Below are 25,603 nucleotides of genomic sequence, written 5' to 3'. Positions count from 1 at the left end.
AATTCCCTCAATTTCTCCGCCCGCGCTGATCTCTTAACTTGCCTTTACTACTTTATTATTATTTACTTTATTAAGCGTTATAGAATTTAAAAAAATAATATTTTCGCATTCGTCCTACTCCGTCGAAATCGCGATCAAACTAAATTCCCTGGATATACAGTGGACGGCTATTCCATTAGCGACTCTACCCTTGCACTTCCCGTTTTGCCCAAGACCTCGGGATGCTTATTAAGAAATATTTTTCACTGCTTGCGCTGGCTGGAACCGTCTCTCTCATGCGTGTGCGGATTCAAGTTGTTTGCTTACCCAAAATTCGCACTCAGCGCCTCGCCAAAAAAGGTATTTTTTTTCTTCACTCCTTAAATACGAGTTTATAATTATTTATTTTTTTTTTATTGCGAAACTCTGATTCTTCACCCACTACTGCGTCGGATGGTGGCCAAGATGGAAAAGAAAACTACCAATGCCTCGACTTCTTGCCCGCGAATTCGCCCCAATTCACCCCTTTCAAACCCCAGCCACAGATGGCGCCAAATTTAAGATAGCGGTCCCGTGTACTCGATGTGATATTCCCACAAAACACTTCTTGGCCCACTACGTATAAAACCTCCCTCGATGTAAGACTATAAGCCCGCTGATTGTTCTCATTCTGTTTCTTCAATATTTTGAGGGCCTTATTCGAAACCAATTTTAGCGAGTCTTCTTTGGAATAAATGGCAGTTCGATCTTCTAAAACGCCTAAAGTTCTAAGCAGCTGGTATTTTGCCCCTGATCCAATGAACTGCTCTCCAACGACATTGTAATCCCTAGGCTGCAGTGTACAGCTGTTCTTAGGGAACAGCAAATACTGCTTAATTCTACATCCCAGTTCTTCTGATCGGGCTTAACTAAGGTTCGTATAGCCGCAATGACGCAACGGTTATCAAGCTCCGAGGCATTCGCCTGCGGCGAATACGCTACGGTAAATGTATGCGTGACCTTGTAATTCCTAAGAAACTTCTGAAAAGCGATAGACCTAAACTGAGAGCCATTATCTAAAGTTATCGTCTCCGGAATCCCAAAGGTATAAAATGGGTCCTGCTGGAAGTACTTTATAATACCCTCTGCAGACCATTTCTTTACTGCTTTGAGGAACACGAACTTCGAGAAATGCACAATTAAAATACCTATATTTCCAGTTTTCGATCGCGGATAGGTACCCAGGAAATCTATATACATATATCCTCTGAAAGAACGTATCCGATTCTGGTGTAACTCCAAAGGGAGGCCTCAGAACAGCACAAGTAGCTTTGTTTTAAGCCTCGCAGGCCAGGACTTAAGCCTTGACATCGCTTACAGGTCCGGGCCAGAAGTAATACCTTCAAACTCGTTTTAGCGTTTTGTGAATACCTCCGTTTGAAGCCATAGGATGGTCATGAATATTCTTTAAAACTACGGTGATCAGACTTTTTTGAATCCAAAGTTTCGAAACACATTGATCCTAAGACATGGTCAATTTATTTTATTTTATTATATGCAAGCCCATCTACCACTCTCATGTATGGCAGCTTCTCGATGTTGGCCTTTATCCGATCGACGAATTCTTTGTATTCGGCAGACTGAAAGTCTGGCGACCCCAAATCTATCCTTAGATCTATTGCAGCCAAGTTATCTTCCCTAATTTGGGACAACGCACCCGCACTACATTTAACTTTCCGCTCCGATGCTCTATTTTAATTTTAAGTCCCTGAAGTTTCAAAGCCCAACGTGCCAAGCGCGAGTGTAAATCAATTTGCGTCATCAGCCATTTTAGAGATGCGTGATCAATAATCACTGTAAATGCATGACCCTAAGTTGGTTAATGCAAACGATCGCCGCTAAACATTCTTGTTAGGTAACCGAATAATTGCGTTGTGCCTTTTTTAATTTTTTTTAAACGAACGCAATACGACATTTACATATCTCCCTCTCCTATTTTTTGAACACCAGTTTCCCCAACACCTGTCTTGCTGGCGTCACACTGCACAAAAAACGGTTTGCTAAAGTTACGGCTTCGGAGAACTAGACCTGATCATAACCGGGTCTTTAAATCCTCAAAAGCTAGTTTTCAATCATTGCGAACATTTGTTTTGGCTTTAGTAAGTCTGTCAAGGGTGAAGCGATCGATGCGAAATCCTTGGTGAATATTCTATACCACGCTACCATACCTAAAAATCTTCGAAGACTGCGAAAATTTTGTCGGGGTCGGTTCTAATCTAATTTTACAGACCTCAAACAAAACTTACTTTTTTCAACATTTAGAGTTAACTTTGCTGTTTTCAAATGACCATATCCCTAGACGATTCATAGTTTGACTCCCAATGTCCAAAAGGCATTACATTGTATTCATAAAGAGGCTTTCCCAGGTATAGAAAACGCAGTTTAATCGCGGGATCCGGAATCAAGTGGAACGATCATTGCTTTGAAACCCGCCCTAATATTCCATCTATCTGCGGAAGCGAATAAGCTGGTAACGGCATTTACTCTTTTGCTATCTAAATAGAGGCGAACTTTCCCAGGCTTTTGTACCAACACTACGGGCGACGACGAAGCGCTATCAGACTCCTTGATTACACATTGCTTTAGCATACGATCCACTTCGGCGTATAATAGTTTCTCTATAGCTGGAGACACTGGAAATGCACCGCCCACATCTATATAATGCGATAGAATGTCGGTTTTCTCTACGCCTTAAACTGAAAATGAGGGAAACTTCCTTATGACTTCCATTAATCTTTTGCCTTGCTGAAGAAAAAGATCGAGCGACTCAGACGCGACCTCCGAAATTTGCATTTCAGAAGGTAAAATGATAAACTATGACTAGAAATTGATACCTAGATATAGATCTTGGCTCAGGGAAAAATTCAATTCGAGTTCTTCCTATAGGCCTTTGTATTGTACCAGAGTTTTAAAACGTCCCACTATTTCCTGTTTATATAGTCTACATAGGTAAATTCCCATAACGCTCATGGCTGCCCCAATATCTAAGAGCCCTAACACCACTCGATCCAGAATACGGACTTCTGCATATGGACGATTATCCGTTTGCTTATAACGAATGAAAGAGGTCCAATAGTCTCTCATACGCTTTGAGTTTCTAGAGAGAGATTTTCGAGACTTTAATATTTCTGATGCGATGCTTAGTCAGAACATGTAATTGGCAAAAGGTAAGAGTCATCTATCTGGCGTAACAAAAAATCCTACGCTTTCCTTCGCAATCTTGATAGCGATGGTCTTCTTTGTTCCAACACAGCAAGGCCATTGTGAGGCGTTAAAACTCCGCACAAATGCGAATAGTGATCGCACAAGAAGGGCCTGCCGTTGCCAGTTACGCAACAAGGCAAAGCGTAGTAACGGTAGTGCGAAGCCCGGAGAAAGAGAGTTTGGAGACTCTGGGCTGGAGAAAGAGAGTTTGGAGACTCTAGAGGAAGAGAGTTTGGAGACTCGGGAAGTGGAGAGAGAGAGGATGGAGACTCCGGACTGGCTGAAAAGAGAGTTTGGAGAGTCAGCAGGTTTAAAGGCAATTAACGGGACAAATTGAACTTTGGACCGGGCCAACGGTTAAATCATGGACTTTGGATCCGGAGACTGGAGACCAAAGGGATAAACCGTTAGAGGAGGCCTATATAAACAGGCCGAGCGCTGGAAGCAGGACGGACAGTCAAGGAAAGCAAGTGTACGAGTCAACAGCGTTACAACGACAGCAGCAGAGGAGCTACGATCGTGATAGTCACCAAGGAGCAAGATCGCTACGTCAAGACGTTCGGGACGAGAAGGTCTCCGAACTGAGACGCAGGTAGCTGAGGTCCAACGACGAAGCACGAGTAGCCAGGAGGCAAACAACAGGAGAGACCAGACCTAAGCGGGCACCCGAGAAAGCGGCAGGGATTGTGGTGTAGACCCGGTGGACTGTGTAGGAGATCGCGTGCTTGAACCAGGCGATAGCCTGGTGTGTCCGTGCAATCCAAGCAGGCGTGGTACCGGCGCCACCAGTCCGAACCAGACGTGGGGCTGACGCGTTGCTGTTCCACAGGCGTTTGCCTTGGGGATCACAGCCGTGAGCTTCCGTGAGTCTGCATACGACAACAATTCCCAGCCCACGCGACGAGCGCCCGACAACAAAGGTCCGCGCCACCCAGGACGACGAAGGCGGTAAGACAGTGGAACCAGGCCGGTCCGACCGCACCGGCAGAAGAGGAAAGGTAGGGTGGAACGTTCGTCTTTCACTGGGCGTCTTGCTACAGGGACTGCGGCGTATCCGGGCGACAGCGCGGTGCGTCGGAAGGAACTGGACAAGCGTCTGGCGGGACCGGCCGGGACAGAGCAAGGGACAAGAGGTTGTGGCTAGCTAGGCGTATGCCTTTGAGAGCCCACCAATTGTTCACCCTAGTCTGAGAACGGTGACGCTTCCCTAAGCCCTCGACCTTTCTCCGCACACGTCAGCGGCAATACCAGGCGAAGATCCGAGGCCACGACGAGCGAGAGCAGAGGCGTCCGGACAATTGAAATACATTGTAAACTGAGATCGAATAAAGACCCGAGAACGAAACTGCGAGTGTTATTACTGGTAACCGGGTGATCACGTTATTCTATAAATTTGGTGGGACGAACACACAAACTCTACTGAGCTAGCCGCACGTATTTCGTAGCGAGCAGACCAAGCAAATCAGTTCGTTACATCTGGCGCCCAAATAACGTGATTATCCCGGCAGTAGACACAAATTAAGCAGTATGGGTAGAAGTTGGATCTACCGTCTTAAAAAGGAAGACTTCGCATATGTCGCACAGAGGTTGCGCATATCGCTGTCGGGAAGGACAGAGGACATGCGAAAGGCTCTAGCGGAGTACTACGCAGAGACGGAAAACGACCCACAGCTCGCAGCAGTCTGGACAGAATTGGAGGCGGCATATCCAGACAGACCAGGTCCAAGCGTAAAGCTGACAAACCCCGAAGGCGAAGACCTCATCGCAAGCCTGAGCATGGAGGAAATACAGCGGGAAGGTCAACGGAGGGAGACGAGCAGGGAAAGGAGGCCAAGTACAGAGAGACCCAGGCCCAGCCAGCCGGACTACGCAAAAGTGGCGAAACAAGTTAGAGAATGGTCTTTTCGTTTTGACGGAGAAGAAAAGCCCCTCGAATTCCTGGAGCAGGTGGAATGGTCCGCAAACACATACGGTTTGGACCTAAACATGATTCCCCGAGCCATGCCGGAATTAATGCAGGGAAAGGCTCTGAAGTGGTACATAGCCAACAACAAGCACTGGAGGACTTGGGCCGAGTTCATTGACAGTTTCCAGACGTATTTCCTGCCCAGGGGATATTTTACGAAGCTCGCGGACAAGGCGAGACAAAGGAAACAAGGGTTCAGGGAGGCTTTCAAAGACTACATGGTCGAGATGCAGACCCTGATAAGACCCTTGGGGTATGGGAAGAAAGAAACGCTGGAGCTCATCAAGGAGAACTGCACGCCAGACCTCCGAATAGCGTTGAGATCCTACCACGTGGACGACCTAGAGGCTCTCATGATCCTGGCAGATGAATACGAGGAACTGCACAGGGAACGGGAGGCATTTGCGGAAGAGCACAAATACAGCCGCAACAAAGCCCCGGCCGCAACACACGTCACGTGCAGAAGGTGTGAGGACTCAGGAGAGCTAGGCACGCAGGCCCAGGGACAGTGGGCACGATATACCCCGGGTCAGTCTGGGCGTCATAACACAACCTTATGGAGGCCGCCAGTCACCACCCAGACCCACACTGGAACGACTCGTACGGGCAACTCGGGTCAACACCCAACCCATGTGGCCAATCCACAAGAAGCTTGTCGCAGGTGCGGTGGACACGACCACTGGGCAAGAGGCTGCCGGCAACAGAGGCTGCTGTTCTGCTGGATGTGCGGAAGAATAGGAGTCCGAAGTACGGAATGCTGCCAGAGAGCGGGAAATGGGCAGCGATCTCAGCCGCAGAGAGGCGAGCAGGGGTCGCAGGGTGCCGCCTCTCCAAACTAACTGGAAAATTAATCGAGGAGGAGCAGCAGTTGTCCGCAGCGGTAACGATCGGTGGGGACACGTACAAGGCCACGATCGACACCGGGGCAACAGCAAGCTTCATAAGTGAAGAGCTGGCGGACAAGCTGGCTGCCCGTGGAGCGATTACAGGGATACGACGGCAGGTTAGGTTGGCAGATGGAAGGTGCGGCGAAATCAACGCGAAGCTCGAAATAGGAGTGGAGTTCGGCAACAGGCGACTCGTCATGGGCCTGCTAATATTACCAGGGATAGTGGATGCGTTGGTGCTGGGGTGGAATTTCCTCACGCAAGTCGGGGCCGAGATCAAGTGCGCCGGTCATGAAATCCGAATACCGGCCAGAGGCAGACACAACGGGTGGCTCGAGGAGAAGTTGTCGGTCGCATTAGTCCAAAAGGACGGCGAAGAGGACGACGTGAACAAATTCCTGGAAACAGAGCTCGCAAAGTTTCAAGCCATGACCGGAACATCAAGTATAGCCGAGCACACGATAACCATGAAGGACGATAAACCGATTAAGCAGAGATACTACCCCAAGAATCCAAAGATTCAAGGCGAGATCAACGCGAAGGTGGACGAACTGCTGGAGATGGGGATGATAGAGCATTCAAGGAGCCCATACAGCTCACCCATAGTCATGGTGAAGAAGAAAACGGGAAAATGGAGACTATGCGTGGACTTCAGGCAGATAAACGCGAAATCCATAAAGGATGCCTACCCGATGCCACGGATAAACTACATCCTCGACCAACTACGGGAGGCGCGATTTATAAGCAGCCTGGACCTAAAGGATGGGTATTGGCAAATACCACTGGAAGAATCAAGCCGTGGCTTCACGGCCTTCACGGTCCCAGGGAAAGGGCTGTTCCAATGGAAGGTGATGCCATTTGGGTTACACTCCGCGTCGGCCACATTTCAACGGGCCCTGGATCAGCTGATTGGACCGGAAATGTCGCCGCATGCATTTGCGTATCAAGACGACATCATCGTGATTGGCCGCACCCTAGAGGAACACAAGAGAAACCTCAGGGAGGTATTCAGTCGCTTGAAGAAGGCGAACCTGAAAATAAACCCGGAGAAATGCCAGTTCTTCAAACAAGAACTCCTGTACCTAGGGCACCGCGTCACAAGCCAAGGGATAGGCACGGACCCAGAGAAGGTAGCAGCGATAGCCCAGCTAGAACCACCGTCATCGGTCCGAGAATTGAGGCAATACCTTGGAGTCGCATCGTGGTACCGACGTTTCGTGCCTGACTTCGCGCGCATTGTAAGGCCACTCAACGACCTCCTCCGCAAGGGTACCAAGTGGACATGGTCACGGGACCACCAGCAGGCCTTCGAGGAGGTAAAAGCCAGATTGGTTACCGACCCAGTCTTGGCGTGTCCCGACTTCGGGAGACCGTTCATCCTGCAAACGGACGCCAGTGACTACGGGATTGGGGCTATCCTCACGCAGGACACAGAAGATGGCGAAAGGGTCATTTCATACTCTAGCCGGACCCTAAACGGAGCCGAGAAGAACTACTCGACAACGGAGAAGGAGTGCTTGGCAATTGTGTGGGCGATTCGGAAGCTAAGGCCGTACCTTGAGGGATACCACTTTAAGGTGGTGACGGATCATATGGCGCTGAAGTGGCTGAACAGCATAGAAAGCCCTTCGGGAAGGATTGCCAGGTGGGCGTTGGAGCTGCAGCAGTACGACTTCGAGGTAGCATACAGGAAAGGCCAGTTGAACGTGGTAGCAGACGCATTGTCGAGGCAGCCACTGCCAGAGTCGGACTCAGCAGTACCCGATATGCTGAGAAGAACGCAGGACAAGGGGGCCGAATCAGAGTGCAGCTGGATCAAGGAAATGCGAGAAAAACTAAAAGCACAGCCTCAAAAGTTCCCAGACTACGTGTGGGAGGGTAGCACCCTTTACAGGCAGATTCCGCATAGAGCAGGGAACGAAGATGTAGTGACCTGGAAGCTATGTGTTCCGCGGCAGCTGAGAGAAACTGTCTTGCGTGAAAACCACGATTCCCCAGCAGCCGGTCATGTAGGCAGTCGGAAGACGATTGCACGGCTTGCAGCCCGGTACTACTGGCCAGGAATGCAGAGAGACGCAAGGGCCTACGTTCGGAAGTGCGACGACTGCGCCAGGTTCAAACCAAATCAGCGGCAGGCGGCGGGAAAGATGTTGACACAGATCCCAGAGGAACCCTGGGCGACAGTGTGCGCCGATTTCGTCGGACCACTACCAAGATCGAAGCACGGAAACAGTATGTTGTTGGTACTGATCGACAGGTTTTCGAAGTGGACGGAGTTGGTGCCTTTGCGAACAGCCACGGCGGAAACGTTGCAGAAAGCGTTCAGGGAACGCATAGTCTCACGATTTGGAGTACCGAAGGTGGTGATCACGGACAACGGCGTGCAGTTCACGAGCCGGGCTTTTAAGAAGTTCCTCAACGACATGGGGATAAAGCAGCAGTTTACGGCACCGTATACCCCACAGGAGAATCCGACAGAGAGAGCAAACCGCACTGTGAAGACAATGATAGCGCAGTTTGCCGGGCAGAACCAGAGGAATTGGGATGAAAGGTGGCCCGAAATCATGCTGGCTGTGAATTCTAGTGTTTCAGATTCCACAGGCTACTCACCGGCATTTTTGACACAGGGCCGCGAGCCAAGACTACCGAACGCACTCTATGACAGAGAAACGCTAGGTACGGGAAGGCAACCAGAGTCACCGGAAGGAAACGCTGAGAAGATGAGAGAGGTCTTCGAGATTGTGCGCAGGAACCTAGAGAGGGTGTCCCAGGACCAAGCAAGGCATTACAACTTGCGGAGAAGGCAGTGGAAGCCAAGCGTTGGTGAAGTGGTGTGGGCCAAGGAGCACCATTTGTCTAAAGCGGCTGAAGGGTTTGCGGCCAAACTAGCTCCGAGGTTCGATGGACCGTACCAAATTGTGGATTTCATATCGCCAGTGATATGTAAGATTCGCCACCGGACGAACAAAAAGGAACGCACGGTACATGTCAGCGACCTAAAACAGCAGGATCAGGAGGAGAATGGTGACAAGAACGTGGAGTCGGATCCATCGGAAGGCATGCAGGAGAACGACAACACCTGAGAACGGACTGGGTTCGGCAGCCGTTCTAGCGTCAGGCCGAGGCGAGAGTCAACGGATGCAGACTGCGAGTCCGACAACCATTACAGCGTCAGGCCAAGGCGAGAGTCAATGGCTGCGGACCGCGAGCGAACCAGAGTATTGCCGCGACAACCACCATCAGGGAAGAGTAAGGCACAAACGACGGGAAGTTGAGAGGGACAGCACCTGAGAACGGACTAGGCTCGGCAACCGTTCTAGCGTCAGGCCAGGGCGAGAGTCAACGGGTGCAGATTACGTATCTAGCAGCCGTTCTAGCGTCAGGCCAAGGCGAGAGTCAACGGAAACGGACCACGAACGAACCAGAATCCTGCCTCAACAACTACCGGACCAAGGATCCCACATACTCCCGAGGAAAGGGGAGGGGCGGTACAACAGTACCGCAAGGCATGCCAAATAATTCTGCAGGAAAAAAAAAGTCGAGGATTACAAGGATGATACGTTTTGTTTATATTCCAACTTACCGGCAAAAATTTGTTTATAGTCATCAAAGCTTAGGGAAGGGGGCGCCTCGATCACAAGGCGGTCGATCGGCACTCGATAGTGTCAATCGATGGGCAAAAACATCGGAAAAAGCAGCACATGACGGGTCACACTATGGAAATACCAGGGTCACCAAGTGGCAACGCCGCCCCAACGGGAGTTATCGGGATCTATCGGTAACAATCGATCAACAGCAAATGGTGTGACCAGATGACGAGAAGACGAAAAAGTGGAATGCGGGAAGAAAAGCGTAGAACGAAGAAGCATCACGAATGAACAAATGAGCGGCAAAGTTTGAAAGTAAGAACGAGGAATATACTCAAAGGAGATCGGCGCTGTGGAACTCGAGATGGAGCTGTGAGCGTCGACGGAATCCCAAGAGTGTTCCGCGGTAACCGCAAGGCCGGATTTTAAATTTTCCCGAAGAAAGGGGGAGATGTGAGGCGTTAAAACTCCGCACAAATGCGAATAGTGATCGCACAAGAAGGGCCTGCCGTTGCCAGTTACGCAACAAGGCAAAGCGTAGTAACGGTAGTGCGAAGCCCGGAGAAAGAGAGTTTGGAGACTCTGGGCTGGAGAAAGAGAGTTTGGAGACTCTAGAGGAAGAGAGTTTGGAGACTCGGGAAGTGGAGAGAGAGAGGATGGAGACTCCGGACTGGCTGAAAAGAGAGTTTGGAGAGTCAGCAGGTTTAAAGGCAATTAACGGGACAAATTGAACTTTGGACCGGGCCAACGGTTAAATCATGGACTTTGGATCCGGAGACTGGAGACCAAAGGGATAAACCGTTAGAGGAGGCCTATATAAACAGGCCGAGCGCTGGAAGCAGGACGGACAGTCAAGGAAAGCAAGTGTACGAGTCAACAGCGTTACAACGACAGCAGCAGAGGAGCTACGATCGTGATAGTCACCAAGGAGCAAGATCGCTACGTCAAGACGTTCGGGACGAGAAGGTCTCCGAACTGAGACGCAGGTAGCTGAGGTCCAACGACGAAGCACGAGTAGCCAGGAGGCAAACAACAGGAGAGACCAGACCTAAGCGGGCACCCGAGAAAGCGGCAGGGATTGTGGTGTAGACCCGGTGGACTGTGTAGGAGATCGCGTGCTTGAACCAGGCGATAGCCTGGTGTGTCCGTGCAATCCAAGCAGGCGTGGTACCGGCGCCACCAGTCCGAACCAGACGTGGGGCTGACGCGTTGCTGTTCCACAGGCGTTTGCCTTGGGGATCACAGCCGTGAGCTTCCGTGAGTCTGCATACGACAACAATTCCCAGCCCACGCGACGAGCGCCCGACAACAAAGGTCCGCGCCACCCAGGACGACGAAGGCGGTAAGACAGTGGAACCAGGCCGGTCCGACCGCACCGGCAGAAGAGGAAAGGTAGGGTGGAACGTTCGTCTTTCACTGGGCGTCTTGCTACAGGGACTGCGGCGTATCCGGGCGACAGCGCGGTGCGTCGGAAGGAACTGGACAAGCGTCTGGCGGGACCGGCCGGGACAGAGCAAGGGACAAGAGGTTGTGGCTAGCTAGGCGTATGCCTTTGAGAGCCCACCAATTGTTCACCCTAGTCTGAGAACGGTGACGCTTCCCTAAGCCCTCGACCTTTCTCCGCACACGTCAGCGGCAATACCAGGCGAAGATCCGAGGCCACGACGAGCGAGAGCAGAGGCGTCCGGACAATTGAAATACATTGTAAACTGAGATCGAATAAAGACCCGAGAACGAAACTGCGAGTGTTATTACTGGTAACCGGGTGATCACGTTATTCTATAAATTTGGTGGGACGAACACACAAACTCTACTGAGCTAGCCGCACGTATTTCGTAGCGAGCAGACCAAGCAAATCAGTTCGTTACACCATTGCCCCAATTTTAATTTCTCCTTCGTGATCGGTAAACTCAACAGCATCGTCAGAAAGCGGATTAACTTAGTTCGGAAACTTGCTTTCGATAAGGTGTTGACTTTGGATAGTTATAATTTCGCTGGACGTCGTCTAAGAAACTTTCTCGGCGCCTACAAACTTCTCTCTCTCCCACCGAATTAATTTGTTCACGGAGCAGTTCATAGCGTATTTCCAGACGTAAGCTCCGGCTTAATATTTCCACCACGGATTTCTCTGATAACGGCAGTTCCAACCCGTCCACTATTGTAACTAACTCCTTTTATTATACCCGTTACTCGTTTTTGCTTCCTGTCGCGAATTGTCTCTCGAATGTCCACATTAAAATATCCTTCCAATTTCTGATTGGTCAAAGTTCTACCCTGTATATAAAGTTGTCTAAAGTTATGCCCCCGGGATTTTCGGTAAACCGGAGTTTCCATCTGTTGAGTATGTGGCCGACTTTATATGGCCTATTAACTGAACCACTGGCCCGAGTGAATCTGGCCCCACCCAGAAATTGATGAGACACTCCAATTGCCACGGCGTTATATTTTCTTGAGGCTGGTGATCTCTTCTTACCAAATCCGACATGTTATCCTGAATAATTTAAGTCATCTGCTGGGTTAATTCAGTAAACAATTAACTTTTCATCCCATGGATCGCTCGCGTTTCTTACATTTAAGCCTTCCCCTTCTTTCTTATCGGTAATTTTCGTAGACTTATATTTTTTCTATTTTAAAATACTAGGTTAGGTTAGGTTTTACCGGGCGTCGGATTGAGACCGACGCACTTAGACCATTAGTGGTCCATTGTGATACCGTGTATGATTTCCCTTTTTCCCGTCGAGGTTCGTGTGAAGCTAGCAGTTTCCCCAGCCAGAGGCGCTGGTGAATTTTTGTATCCGATTTGGATCGATGTCGGACAGGTCGGACGTGTCTATCAGGAATCTGCTTCCTAGTTGAGCAAGTCTTTTCGCTTGCAGTGCTGGGCAGTGACATACATAGTAGATGCTCCACCGTTTCTTCCATTTCTTCGTCTCTACAGCTACGGCAGAAATCGTTATACGGGGCATTTAGTCTTCTGGCATAGGTGCCTATCAACCAATGCCCTGTGATGACTCTCATAGCAGTTTTTAAAATACTGACAACTAGCTAAAATTGTTTTCACTATCAACAACAATTGTAAATCAACAATCGTAAAATCTTATAAATGTTTTGCTTTCCCATCTATATAAGGGAAACCCCATTCCCGCACATATATCTGATGCTGTGTGTGTGAAAAATAAAATCCATAGCTGTGCTGAAGGCCATGGGGTTTAATCAAAACCGTCTATGTCCCGATGTATTACACATAAGTACAGCCCCCTCAGTAAAGTTAGTTGTTAATTGCTAATCACAACAACCCGGTCAAGCTAAGTTCATATTACCGAATTAACTTCGTCTTCCGTGGTCGGTGAATCTTCGAGTTAAAGATCACTCCAGTAAATCCAAAGCGTTTGACTAACACGATTTCGCTTGGCAACGAGTGAATGTGGTTTCCTAGTGTAGCCCAATTACCCGTGGTCAAATGAACAAACCTTTGTAATTCGTTCTCCTGCATGCGATTAATTAACACTAAATATGGTTCCTTGAAATAAAGTATATAGGATAGATTTGCCTTTCCTGAAACTTCCCGTCAGTCGTGGCCAGAACTATAACTCCTATTCGCCTGACTAAAAATCCCAAGAACAGCGATAGAAATGATTTTCTTATTTCTTTTGTTGAACATGTCCGCAACCGTGGGTAAACGACAAAGAAGCTATAATTCTAATAGCCCACTTCCGTGCAAAACCAAAATAATAATTTAAAACAAAAGAAGATATTTATTTGTGTTCCTGATTTTGCCCACACGCTGGGCGCCACAATAAATACGATTATTTAATAATTATTCCTGTAGCGAATTACCCTGGCAAGATGTTGAGATTGGGAATATGCGCCCGCATTTTTCTTCTGACCGGCCTTGCTCGTCGACAATCTTGCCTTTCCCAAATCGGTGCCAATACTAATAATTATAACCATTGAATTTTCGCGCTGCGCAAAGCAAAATTAACAGTGATCAACAGATCAAGGTACTTATAAGAAATATCTAAGAAAAATATCTTTAAACTTTTAAACATGATAAAAAAAGGAGTTATAAAATTAGTGTGTGACTTTTACAGATTATTATAAAGACAAAATTTTTATAATAAAAATAAATGAAACTTTCTTGTGGACGATTGTAAGTCGAGACAAACTTAAATGCAAACTTTCCGGGCAAAACCAGGAACACCAGTTTCCCCAACACCTGTCTTGCTGGCGTCACACTGCACAAAAAACGGTTTGCTAAAGTTACGGCTTCGGAGAACTAGACCTGATCATAACCGGGTCTTTAAATCCTCAAAAGCTAGTTTTCAATCATTGCGAACATTTGTTTTGGCTTTTGTAAGTCTGTCAAGGGTGAAGCGATCGATGCGAAATCCTTGGTGAATATTCTATACCACGCTACCATACCTAAAAATCTTCGAAGACTGCGAAAATTTTGTCGGGGTCGGTTCTAATCTAATTTTACAGACCTCAAACAAAACTTACTTTTTTCAACATTTAGAGTTAACTTTGCTGTTTTCAAATGACCATATCCCTAGACGATTCATAGTTTGACTCCCAATGTCCAAAAGGCATTACATTGTATTCATAAAGAGGCTTTCCCAGGTATAGAAAACGCAGTTTAATCGCGGGATCCGGAATCAAGTGGAACGATCATTGCCTTTGAAACCCGCCCTAATATTCCATCTATCTGCGGAAGCGAATAAGCTGGTAACGGCATTTACTCTTTTGCTATCTAAATAGAGGCGAACTTTCCCAGGCTTTTGTACCAACACTACGGGCGACGACGAAGCGCTATCAGACTCCTTGATTACACATTGCTTTAGCATACGATCCACTTCGGCGTATAATAGTTTCTCTATAGCTGGAGACACTGGAAATGCACCGCCCACATCTATATAATGCGATAGAATGTCGGTTTTCTCTACGCCTTAAACTGAAAATGAGGGAAACTTCCTTATGACTTCCATTAATCTTTTGCCTTGCTGAAGAAAAAGATCGAGCGACTCAGACGCGACCTCCGAAATTTGCATTTCAGAAGGTAAAATGATAAACTATGACTAGAAATTGATACCTAGATATAGATCTTGGCTCAGGGAAAAATTCAATTCGAGTTCTTCCTATAGGCCTTTGTATTGTACCAGAGTTTTAAAACGTCCCACTATTTCCTGTTTATATAGTCTACATAGGTAAATTCCCATAACGCTCATGGCTGCCCCAATATCTAAGAGCCCTAACACCACTCGATCCAGAATACGGACTTCTGCATATGGACGATTATCCGTTTGCTTATAACGAATGAAAGAGGTCCAATAGTCTCTCATACGCTTTGAGTTTCTAGAGAGAGATTTTCGAGACTTTAATATTTCTGATGCGATGCTTAGTCAGAACATGTAATTGGCAAAAGGTAAGAGTCATCTATCTGGCGTAACAAAAAATCCTACGCTTTCCTTCGCAATCTTGATAGCGATGGTCTTCTTTGTTCCAACACAGCAAGGCCATTGCCCCAATTTTAATTTCTCCTTCGTGATCGGTAAACTCAACAGCATCGTCAGAAAGCGGATTAACTTAGTTCGGAAACTGGCTTTCGATAAGGTGTTGACTTTGGATAGTTATAATTTCGCTGGACGTCGTCTAAGAAACTTTCTCGGCGCCTACAAACTTCTCTCTCTCCCACCGAATTAATTTGTTCACGGAGCAGTTCATAGCGTATTTCCAGACGTAAGCTCCGGCTTAATATTTCCACCACGGATTTCTCTGATAACGGCAGTTCCAACCCGTCCACTATTGTAACTAACTCCTTTTATTATACCCGTTACTCGTTTTTGCTTCCTGTCGCGAATTGTCTCTCGAATGTCCACATTAAAATATCCTTCCAATTTCTGATTGGTCAAAGTTCTACCCTGTATATAAAGTTGTCTAAAGTTATGCCCCCGGGATTTTCGGTAAACCGGAGTTTCCATCTGTTGAGTATGTGGCCGACTTTATATGGCCTATTAACTGAACCACTGGCCCGAGTGAATCTGGCCCCACCCAGAAATTGATGAGACACTCCAATTGCCACGGCGTTATATTTTCTTGAGGCTGGTGATCTCTTCTTACCAAATCCGACATGTTATCCTGAATAATTTAAGTCATCTGCTGGGTTAATTCAGTAAACAATTAACTTTTCATCCCATGGATCGCTCGCGTTTCTTACATTTAAGCCTTCCCCTTCTTTCTTATCGGTAATTTTCGTAGACTTATATTTTTTCTATTTTAAAATACTAGGTTAGGTTAGGTTTTACCGGGCGTCGGATTGAGACCGACGCACTTAGACCATTAGTGGTCCATTGTGATACCGTGTATGATTTCCCTTTTTCCCGTCGAGGTTCGTGTGAAGCTAGCAGTTTCCCCAGCCAGAGGCGCTGGTGAATTTTTGTATCCGATTTGGATCGATGTCGGACAGGTCGGACGTGTCTATCAGGAATCTGCTTCCTAGTTGAGCAAGTCTTTTCGCTTGCAGTGCTGGGCAGTGACATACATAGTAGATGCTCCACCGTTTCTTCCATTTCTTCGTCTCTACAGCTACGGCAGAAATCGTTATACGGGGCATTTAGTCTTCTGGCATAGGTGCCTATCAACCAATGCCCTGTGATGACTCTCATAGCAGTTTTTAAAATACTGACAACTAGCTAAAATTGTTTTCACTATCAACAATAATTGTAAATCAACAATCGTAAAATCTTATAAATGTTTTGCTTTCCCATCTATATAAGGGAAACCCCATTCCCGCACATATATCTGATGCTGTGTGTGTGAAAAATAAAATGAAAGAATTTCAAACTGCCTCCATAGCTGTGCTGAAGGCCATGGGGTTTAATCAAAACCGTCTATGTCCCGATGTATTACACATAAGTACAGCCCCCTCAGTAAAGTTAATTGTTAATTGCTAATCACAACAACCCGGTCAAGCTAAGTTCATATTACCGAATTAACTTCGTCTTCCGTGGTCGGTGAATCTTCGAGTTAAAGATCACTCCAGTAAATCCAAAGCGTTTGACTAACACGATTTCGCTTGGCAACGAGTGAATGTGGTTTCCTAGTGTAGCCCAATTACCCGTGGTCAAATGAACAAACCTTTGTAATTCGTTCTCCTGCATGCGATTAATTAACACTAAATATGGTTCCTTGAAATAAAGTATATAGGATAGATTTGCCTTTCCTGAAACTTCCCGTCAGTCGTGGCCAGAACTATAACTCCTATTCGCCTGACTAAAAATCCCAAGAACAGCGATAGAAATGATTTTCTTATTTCTTTTGTTGAACATGTCCGCAACCGTGGGTAAACGACAAAGAAGCTATAATTCTAATAGCCCACTTCCGTGCAAAACCAAAATAATAATTTAAAACAAAAGAAGATATTTATTTGTGTTCCTGATTTTGCCCACACGCTGGGCGCCACAATAAATACGATTATTTAATAATTATTCCTGTAGCGAATTACCCTGGCAAGATGTTGAGATTGGGAATATGCGCCCGCATTTTTCTTCTGACCGGCCTTGCTCGTCGACAATCTTGCCTTTCCCAAATCGGTGCCAATACTAATAATTATAACCATTGAATTTTCGCGCTGCGCAAAGCAAAATTAACAGTGATCAACAGATCAAGGTACTTATAAGAAATATCTAAGAAAAATATCTTTAAACTTTTAAACATGATAAAAAAAGGAGTTATAAAATTAGTGTGTGACTTTTACAGATTATTATAAAGACAAAATTTTTATAATAAAAATAAATGAAACTTTCTTGTGGACGATTGTAAGTCGAGACAAACTTAAATGCAAACTTTCCGGGCAAAACCAGGAGACAGAAGGGAGGAAGTAAATCAAATATTTTAAAGAATCAAAAATACGCTTAGGAACTGATCTGCCAACCTTCCGTTTGTCATAGCTCTATGAATTTTCATACGGTAATCGGTCTTCTATTGTGCCGACATTTCAAGCACCGCAAAGGCGCACGGTGGGGCAAGACATTCGTATCGAGAAAACGATTTATAAAACAAAATAGGATTTTGTATTTTCTTAGGAGGACAGCGTTAATGACAATGATAATAAATAATCCATATTAATAAAATTCACTCACCCAAAAATTCTGCTCCACCGCCGAAAGCGCTTTCCCGATGTCACTGAAAGGTTGGGGTTTTACAAACAAAACACATATAAAAAGCTGAACCCATGGCCACTAACTATGTATATCACTTAAAACAAATGGCAAATTAAGAAAATTCAATTTCACTGGAGGAAAACACTTGCCTCATCCTTACTACTTTTAACTATCACTTTTAATTCCCTCACTGTCTCCGCGCGCGCTGATCACGTAACTTTTTTTTACTAATTTATTATCATTTACTTTATTCAAAGTTAAAGAAAGGCTTAACCAAAAAAAAATTTAAAATATAATATTTTCGCATGCGTTCTACTCCGTCGAAATCGCGATCCAACTAAATTCCCTGTGCGGATGCAAGTTCTTTGCTTACCCAAAAAATATTTTCCTTTTCTTGAACTATGGACTTGAATACGAGCTTCTAATTATTTCTTTACTTTTTCGCGAAATTCTTGTTGTGCACCCACAAGTGCGTTTGATGGCTGCTAAGATGGAAAAAACAAGCTACCAATGACACGACACTAGCGGGACACTAGCCATAGTGGTGACCCCGACCACCCTGCGCACGCTCTACGTCGTTAAACTAGGGGAGCTGCCGCCTGACGCGCTGGTCAGCGACAGCCAGGACAGTCAGCTGCTCCAGCGTTTGCACGTCATCGATCGTACCTCTAACATCAAATACCTCATCGATTCTGGATCTGTGGTTTCAGTTGTACCTCGCACGCTGGTTAAACAGAAATCCACCCAAGCCGATCTGACGCTATACGCAGCAAACCAGACCATCATTCACACCTATGGTAGATACATAACTAAGCTGGACTTGGATCTCAAAAGCAATTTCACTTGGCCATCATTGGTCATCATTGCGGACGTACACACACCGATAATTGGAGCAGACTTTTTAGCCGAATTCCAGCTTTGTATTGATCTCAAAAACAGATGCCTTATTGACTCGATCACAGGACTGTCAACAACCGCGTGCCTAGCTCAGGTGAATCAAACATCCGTTTACACTGTGCAGGGTATTTCTAAATTCCGAAAGCTTCTGCAAAAGTGCACTGGACACTGGATATCACGTTTTGAATTACCCAAAGCAATCACTACTGATCAAGGCACGCAGTTTGAAAATTCAGTTTTCAAACAACTCGCCAACCTGATCGGAAGCAAGCACATTCACACTACGGCCTACCATCCGCAATTAAACGGACTTATAGAGAGGTGGCACAGATCCTTCAAATCGACCTTGATGTGCAGCATTGGCACTCCGTGGCCTCAACTATTACTAACTGTGCTACTTGGACTTCGTACTTGCTTCAAAAAAGCATTCAAAGAAAATTCGACTGCCAAACGAATTCTTCGCCAATATGGATGAAACTGTGGGTTCTACGACATTCCTAAGCAGTTTTCAAGAGCACATGCAGAAAATTCGACCAACTCCCATAGCGCACCATATTAAAGGAAAAAGGTTCCAACTAAAGGGAATAGACAAATGCACCCATGTATTTCTCCGCATAGACGCTGTAAAGAAACCTCTGGAGCCTCCCTACACCGGACTGTAATTATCAACGACCGTTACAAATCTACGGGAAGGACTCAGCAGTATCAAGGAGTCAAGGACGACAAGCAGTTCGACTCGGAGGAATCCAATCCCACTCCTGAAAGGACTTATAAAAAAACGGCGTAAGGTAACATTCGCGAGCCAAGGATCGTGACAAATTCACTGGAAGGGGAGTACTGTGGCGGCACCGATCCTACACCGATCACCTACATCCTGCAACCCTAAAACAATACTATATTTAAGCGATACGGCAACACTTAATAATTAAGCGTCAAATGAAGTTAATGGCCATCGCCATATGTGCATTGGCTGCCACATGCGTTACAGTTTTCTCTTTTATTTTATTTTGTATACCCGTTACTCTTAGAGTAAAAGGGTATACTAGATTCGTTGAAAAGTATGTAACAGGCAAAAGGAAGCGTTTTTGACCATGTCCGTCTGTCCGTCCGTACCAACGTCGGGATCTCAGGAACTATAAAAGCTAGAAAAATTAGATTCAGAATGCAGAGACATAGACGCAGCGCAAGTGTGATGTCCCATGCTGCCACGCACACACCGCCCAAAGCTGCCGCGCCCAAACTTTTGATAAAATGTTTTTATATTTTTTCATATTTTTGTTAGTCTTGTAAACTTTTTCTCGATTTGCCACACATATTTTTGCCACGCCCACTCTAACGCCCACAAACCCCACAAAACTGTAAGTGTTAAAATTTCTTATTCGCACTTCCACTAGCTGTGTATCGACATTAACACGTCCGTCCGTTTCTGTGCAAATTCGGCTCTTAGTTTTAAATATATCAGCACACAACTTTTCGAAAGACTTATTTTTATAGCTAGTCGAAACAGACTGCTTTGAACCACGGTATCACATAGTTGCCATAATTATATATTCTTTAAAACACAACAAATACATTGGGCCTGAAACCACTATCTACAGTAGCTCATTAGGTCGAGAGAGGCGGAGCACAGGGAACGGTAATCCATCTGATGTTCTGAGTAGAAAACAGTTCAGCTCGTGAAACTGTATTAGATTCGGGAGATTCAGATTAGATCAAGGAGATTCGCAATACTGCTATCTCTTAGAAAATAATTGTAAAAAAGTAATACATTTGATCCGAAATTTAAAGAAAGGGAACAATGGCAACTCTTACCTTCCTCTCTAAGATAAGTTCAATATATCGAAGAGCTGTCGATGTCTGCATTAATTTTCTGGGGCTATGAGAATGTGACGCATTAATTCTGAGAAGCACTGTTTTAAACCGCCTATTATTGCAAGCTAACAGAGAGTAGTACTTTCACTTCTTTTAAAATTTTGTGCAAGATAAGATAAAAGCTTATCATTATTAAATGTTTCAAACAATAGAGGGACAGAAGGATATCCAGACAGACGAAAAGACTTACAGACAATATGTACATGGCTAAATTGTTACAAGTAAAGACTGTAAAAGTATTACCATATATTAGTGAAACTAATTATTTTTGTTTAATAGTAAAAGATATATGTAATTGTATTAAAATAATTTTTAAATTACCTATTCTTAGGGACTAGTGTTATTTTGCAATAAAAACATTTTACGAACAAAAATGTTTATGAGCCTTAACATTTTTTAAAAATTTCACAAAGATAAAAATTGGAGATTAAGTTTTTTGGGAACCACACTTTAAATATGCTGTTATGACAAGCAAATAAATTACGTTTCTCTTTGAAATATTTATAAGGACAGATATAATGGTATTATTATTAACCTTAAAAAAGGAGGAATGCAGTTGTATTATCTATATTTATATTTTATCTTCTGAGTTATTTTCCGAACTTGGTTCATTGATAAAGTATGCAGAAAGGTGTACGTAGAATTTCACAAAGCGGTTCCACGAAGAAATGTAATGGGTAAAGGATATATAAACATGCATGTCGTACAATTTACCCATATCATTTTTATAAATAATTCAATTTTAATTCAATTTTATTTCACTGGGTACTATTTGGACTGTGCTGAATATAATCCATATCATGTCAATGAAAAATGTACATTTCTGTTATATGCATTATTGTATATAATAATTAAAAAAAATTCAATTAACCACTATGGGTTTTTATTGAAAATTCACGATAAAACTAAATTCACGATACTAATATAAAAAATAATTATAAAGAAATATGACCTTTTGTGACTCATTGTTAAAATTATTAAACATACAAAAAAATAAAAATAACATTTGAATACAATTTGTGTGTTAGATTTATACAAAAATTAGAAAAGATTTTAAATGACCTACCTTAAACCCATCATAAGTCCAACTGCCAAATTTTAGAACACAGGTCTGTTCATCAAATGGGAAATATTCTACATCTATTTCACAGGATGATTTGTATATTGCTGGTGGCTTCCATTCAACTAATCCTTCTGAGTAAATTGTGGCTTTTGTTGCAAGAGTCACTTCGAAGTTACCATCAGCACTACATGATATTTTTCAGTATCGGTACAAATTATCATTACTTTTAATACTTGGAAATATGGAATATTGTTAAAAATTGGAAATTTCTTAAAAATATATGTTTAAGTACTTGAATTAATAAGTTTATTGGATATAAGTAATACGTACAAGTAATACAACAATAATACACATAATAAACAATTTTATCTATAGTCCTGATTTTTTTTTAATGTGGGTGTTGCTAATAATCCCAAGGCTATTATTTTTTGCAAAATGAAAGACGAATTTTATGAAATTATTCAATTTATTTATTTTCTTTTTTCCATAAATTTGGCAGCAATGAAAACGAGAGTTGAATTAATTGCAGAGCGAACAGAAGAACGCTAAGCCAAAGGTTAGGTGCGGTAGTAATAAAATAGAGATAGAGCCGAAAAGGGAAGAGCTTAGATGCTCACGCAGCTGATCTGCATAAATAACAAACATAATGCTTTTGAACTGTGTCTTCAAGGTTGGCATGTTTACAAATAACCAATTTAGGATTTTCTGCCAGAGAGGCAAGAGAGGCTCGTTGACGGAATTCTAGAATTGGCTTCTCCGCTGATGCTGTAGGTGGCCAATTAGTTATATAATCCGTTAGATCTGAGCGACTGTAACCTCCACAAACAACCCAGCCTGAGTCTTTTGATTAGCGGCCATTCTTGCCGAAGCTTGACTTGACCGACGCACAGCAGCACAATCAGTAAGTCTACGCGTTGAGAACACTGAAACTCTAGGTCCGCGGGCTTAAGATTTTTGGGTATGTTCCAGTTGCAAATGTCCATGTGTAAGCAGGGCTGACTTTTAATAATATTGGAGGCAAAACAGCAGTGATGTCGGCCAAGTAGTTAGACGTTCGAGATCGCATTATAATGTTTACTGACGAACAATCTGTCTCAAAACTAGAATCGCCTATTCCACCATCACAAGCTGCTGATTTTGCCCCTTTCAAGTTTAAGCTAATTTTAGAATCGGGATGTTATAAGGTGCTGTTGATATCCAGAGTCGAGCAGAGCACGGCAAGGAACGAAGATTCATGAACGAATCCTGGGCAAGAAGAGCAGCAGGCGTTCTAGGCAATGCAGAGGGTTCTACGGCATAATGTGAGTCAGAAGCAGTGGCTAGAAGCGCAATATCTTTACCAAGATCCTGTGCAAGAAGAGCAGCAGATGTTCTAGGCAATGCAGAGGGTTCTACAGCATGATGTGGGTCAAATGCAAGCGTTTCTCCAGGCTGTGATCTTTTATGTGGTGAAGGCAAGGCCAAAATTCCCAGATCAAGCAGAGGGTGTTGCTTAGATCCGCATGCACGGCAATTACTGAAATTGCACAGCCTCAGTTGATGGCCAGTCTTTAGGCAATCTTTGCTTCTCTAAACAATATATTGAGTGTCCAGCATCATTGCAGAACGCACAGGTCGAAGGGCTGAGACTTGTAGCAAGAAGCGCTGACCTACGTAAATCAGATGCTCTGTTGCTTCCTACCTGATTCTCGGACGCATAGCTTGCCATGGCGAACTCAATGTTTTTCAGCGTCCTGCATCGCTGCTCCAAAAACAATGGCATTGATTCCCACGTTGTAACTGAATTTTTGAAGACTGGATCCTCTAAATGCTCCTCCCATTTCGCCTGACTCGTCGGATCCAGTTTCTGGTCATGAACTTGAGCGATAAAGCATCCAGCGATTTGTTCCGTTGAACCTATTCGATTTAGCGCACGAATATGAGCGTTGAATTTATCCAACAGCTCATGAAGCATTGAAACGGACCCGCTCTGCACTACCCTTGGCCACAGAATCTCAGTGACATGCGCCTAAAAAACTAAACGCCGATTAGCAAATCGGTTTTGTAACAACTCCATAGCTATAGCATATTTGCCCTCCGAAATTTCCAGTGATCGAACGGTTTCCAACGCCGTGTCCCTCAAACAGGATCTTAAATGCTGCAGCTTTTCTGTGTTTGTGAGGTCAGTATGGAATCTATTATCGTCGTAAACATAGATTAAAAATCCAGCCAGTTAGCCTAGCCTCCAGGGAATTTTGGTAGTTCAATAGGGGGCCACAATCGCAACAGGAACGACAACCAATTCGGTTCGAGCGGTAAGATGACCGCAAAAAAGAATTAGCGGCAGTTCCGTTATTTTGCTTTATTGTTCATTGCCTTTAATTTTCGATTATTGTATGTAGACAAGCATTGTTTGTGCACAAATCACTTAGCAGAACAGCGAATTAAAGTTAAAGCTCTAAATAGCTTTGTATATTTTGCACTATATATTGTTTATGCATAGATCACGTCGAGGTCACGAAATTGTTGAGCTAATAAGTCTTTTTATTAGTCTTTTTTGCAAAATGAAAGACAATTTTTATGGTAGCGAATTCAAGCGAGTTAATATATTTTTCTTCGATAAATTTGGCAACAATGCGCATGCTTGGGGTATGAAAGCGAGAGTTGAATCGATTGCAGAGCGAACAGTAGAACGCTAAGCCAAAGGTGTAGGTGCGAGAGTAATAAAGTAGAGAGAGAGCCGAAGATAACAAAGATAATGCTTTTGAACTGTGTCTCCAAAGTTGGCATGTGTACAAATAAAAAATGTATGCATTTTCTGGCAGCTGCGAGCCCCGCCAGTGGGTTTCTGTACAGAGACAGAAAGTAGAAGAAGACATATCTTTACCAGATAAGTGATGCATTATTTTCGTAAAACAACGTTTATTTAAACCAATTTATTTTAGTACTTCCTAAAACTACTTTTAAAAATATATTTTCAACGCTCTGTTTGTGTCGCTTGGGTGTTTTGTGTTTTTGTATACGTTACTCGTATAGTAATATATTCTAATAATTATGTAATAGATATAAGGTTGTGTTTCCTTAAAGTATATTTGATCGAATTTTAGCCGATCAAAATAGTTTGTTAGTCCGTACAATCGATATGCTGGGACCAAGCATACGGACTTTTAGAAGTGCGTAAAATAGTTTCCATTGCGGTCGAAGCTTAAGCCTTCTTATAACTTGCTGGCCATTAATTTGAATGGGCCAGTCGCTCCGTATTTCTGTACTCAAAACGAAAATAAATTGCGTGCATATAGCATCACTATCAGTGTATCCTGGATGTCAAATGCTTACAGGATCAACGACAGCAATGGTTTGTAATGCAAAGACAGATATTTAGGCTCCGGAAGTAATTGATTATATACAGTTTAATTAAAGACATTAGAATAACAAGATGCGTAACGCCACACGATTTTTTTGCACACGATGTTTTCGTCGTGGCTTTTCAAGTGGCTCCAGGCTCTCTCGAAATTTTGTTCAAAAGCCAGAGAGCGGAGAGCTCTAGAGCCACCAGCTCTCTGGTACGCATACAGCGACAGCTGACCACTGTATTGGTGCACACGTATGCACATGCATTGTAAAAATGACAAAATATGCCCTTCATCTTAGAAGTTCTTAGACTTTAAATCTATATTATTTTTTATAAATTGACACCACTTAAAAACTCTAGTCTTGCATTGCCTTAACATAACAATTATTCAAATTCAACACAGAAATAATAATAGCACAATCTATGTACAAAAAAATGCATAATAATTTTAAAAGATGACTTTATATTACCATAATTGTCATTAGAGTATTCAGCGTGCGACGTGTGAAAAATATAAGAAGACAATGATTCTTCGGTGCTTATGTCCGCACTTCGTGCTTCAAGAAATCAATTTTGCAATAAACAGATTCCATATTTTTATTTATTTTATATATATTAA

At 44.1% G+C, this 25,603-nt stretch overlaps 1 protein-coding gene across 2 annotated transcripts in view; it reads right to left on the bottom strand.

Moving 5' to 3' along the window:
• LOC122616112 (acetylcholine receptor subunit alpha-like) overlaps positions 1-25,603 on the bottom strand; it is a 171,094-nt gene that overhangs the window by 75,405 nt on the left and 70,086 nt on the right. The window contains exon 4 of one of the 2 annotated variants that reach the window (XM_043791414.1): positions 21,657-21,837. The exons of the other annotated variant lie outside the window; for it this stretch is intronic. Coding sequence (XP_043647349.1) covers positions 21,657-21,837 — 181 coding nt within the window. The remainder of the gene's footprint in view (positions 1-21,656; positions 21,838-25,603) is intronic. 2 annotated transcript variants of the gene reach the window in all.

Source organism: Drosophila teissieri, chromosome 3L (genome assembly GCF_016746235.2).
Source record: "Drosophila teissieri strain GT53w chromosome 3L, Prin_Dtei_1.1, whole genome shotgun sequence".
NCBI classification, from domain to species: Eukaryota; Metazoa; Arthropoda; class Insecta; order Diptera; family Drosophilidae; genus Drosophila; species Drosophila teissieri.
The sequence above is the reverse complement of the archived record's forward strand: the minus strand, read 5'-3'. Positions and strand labels throughout refer to the sequence as shown.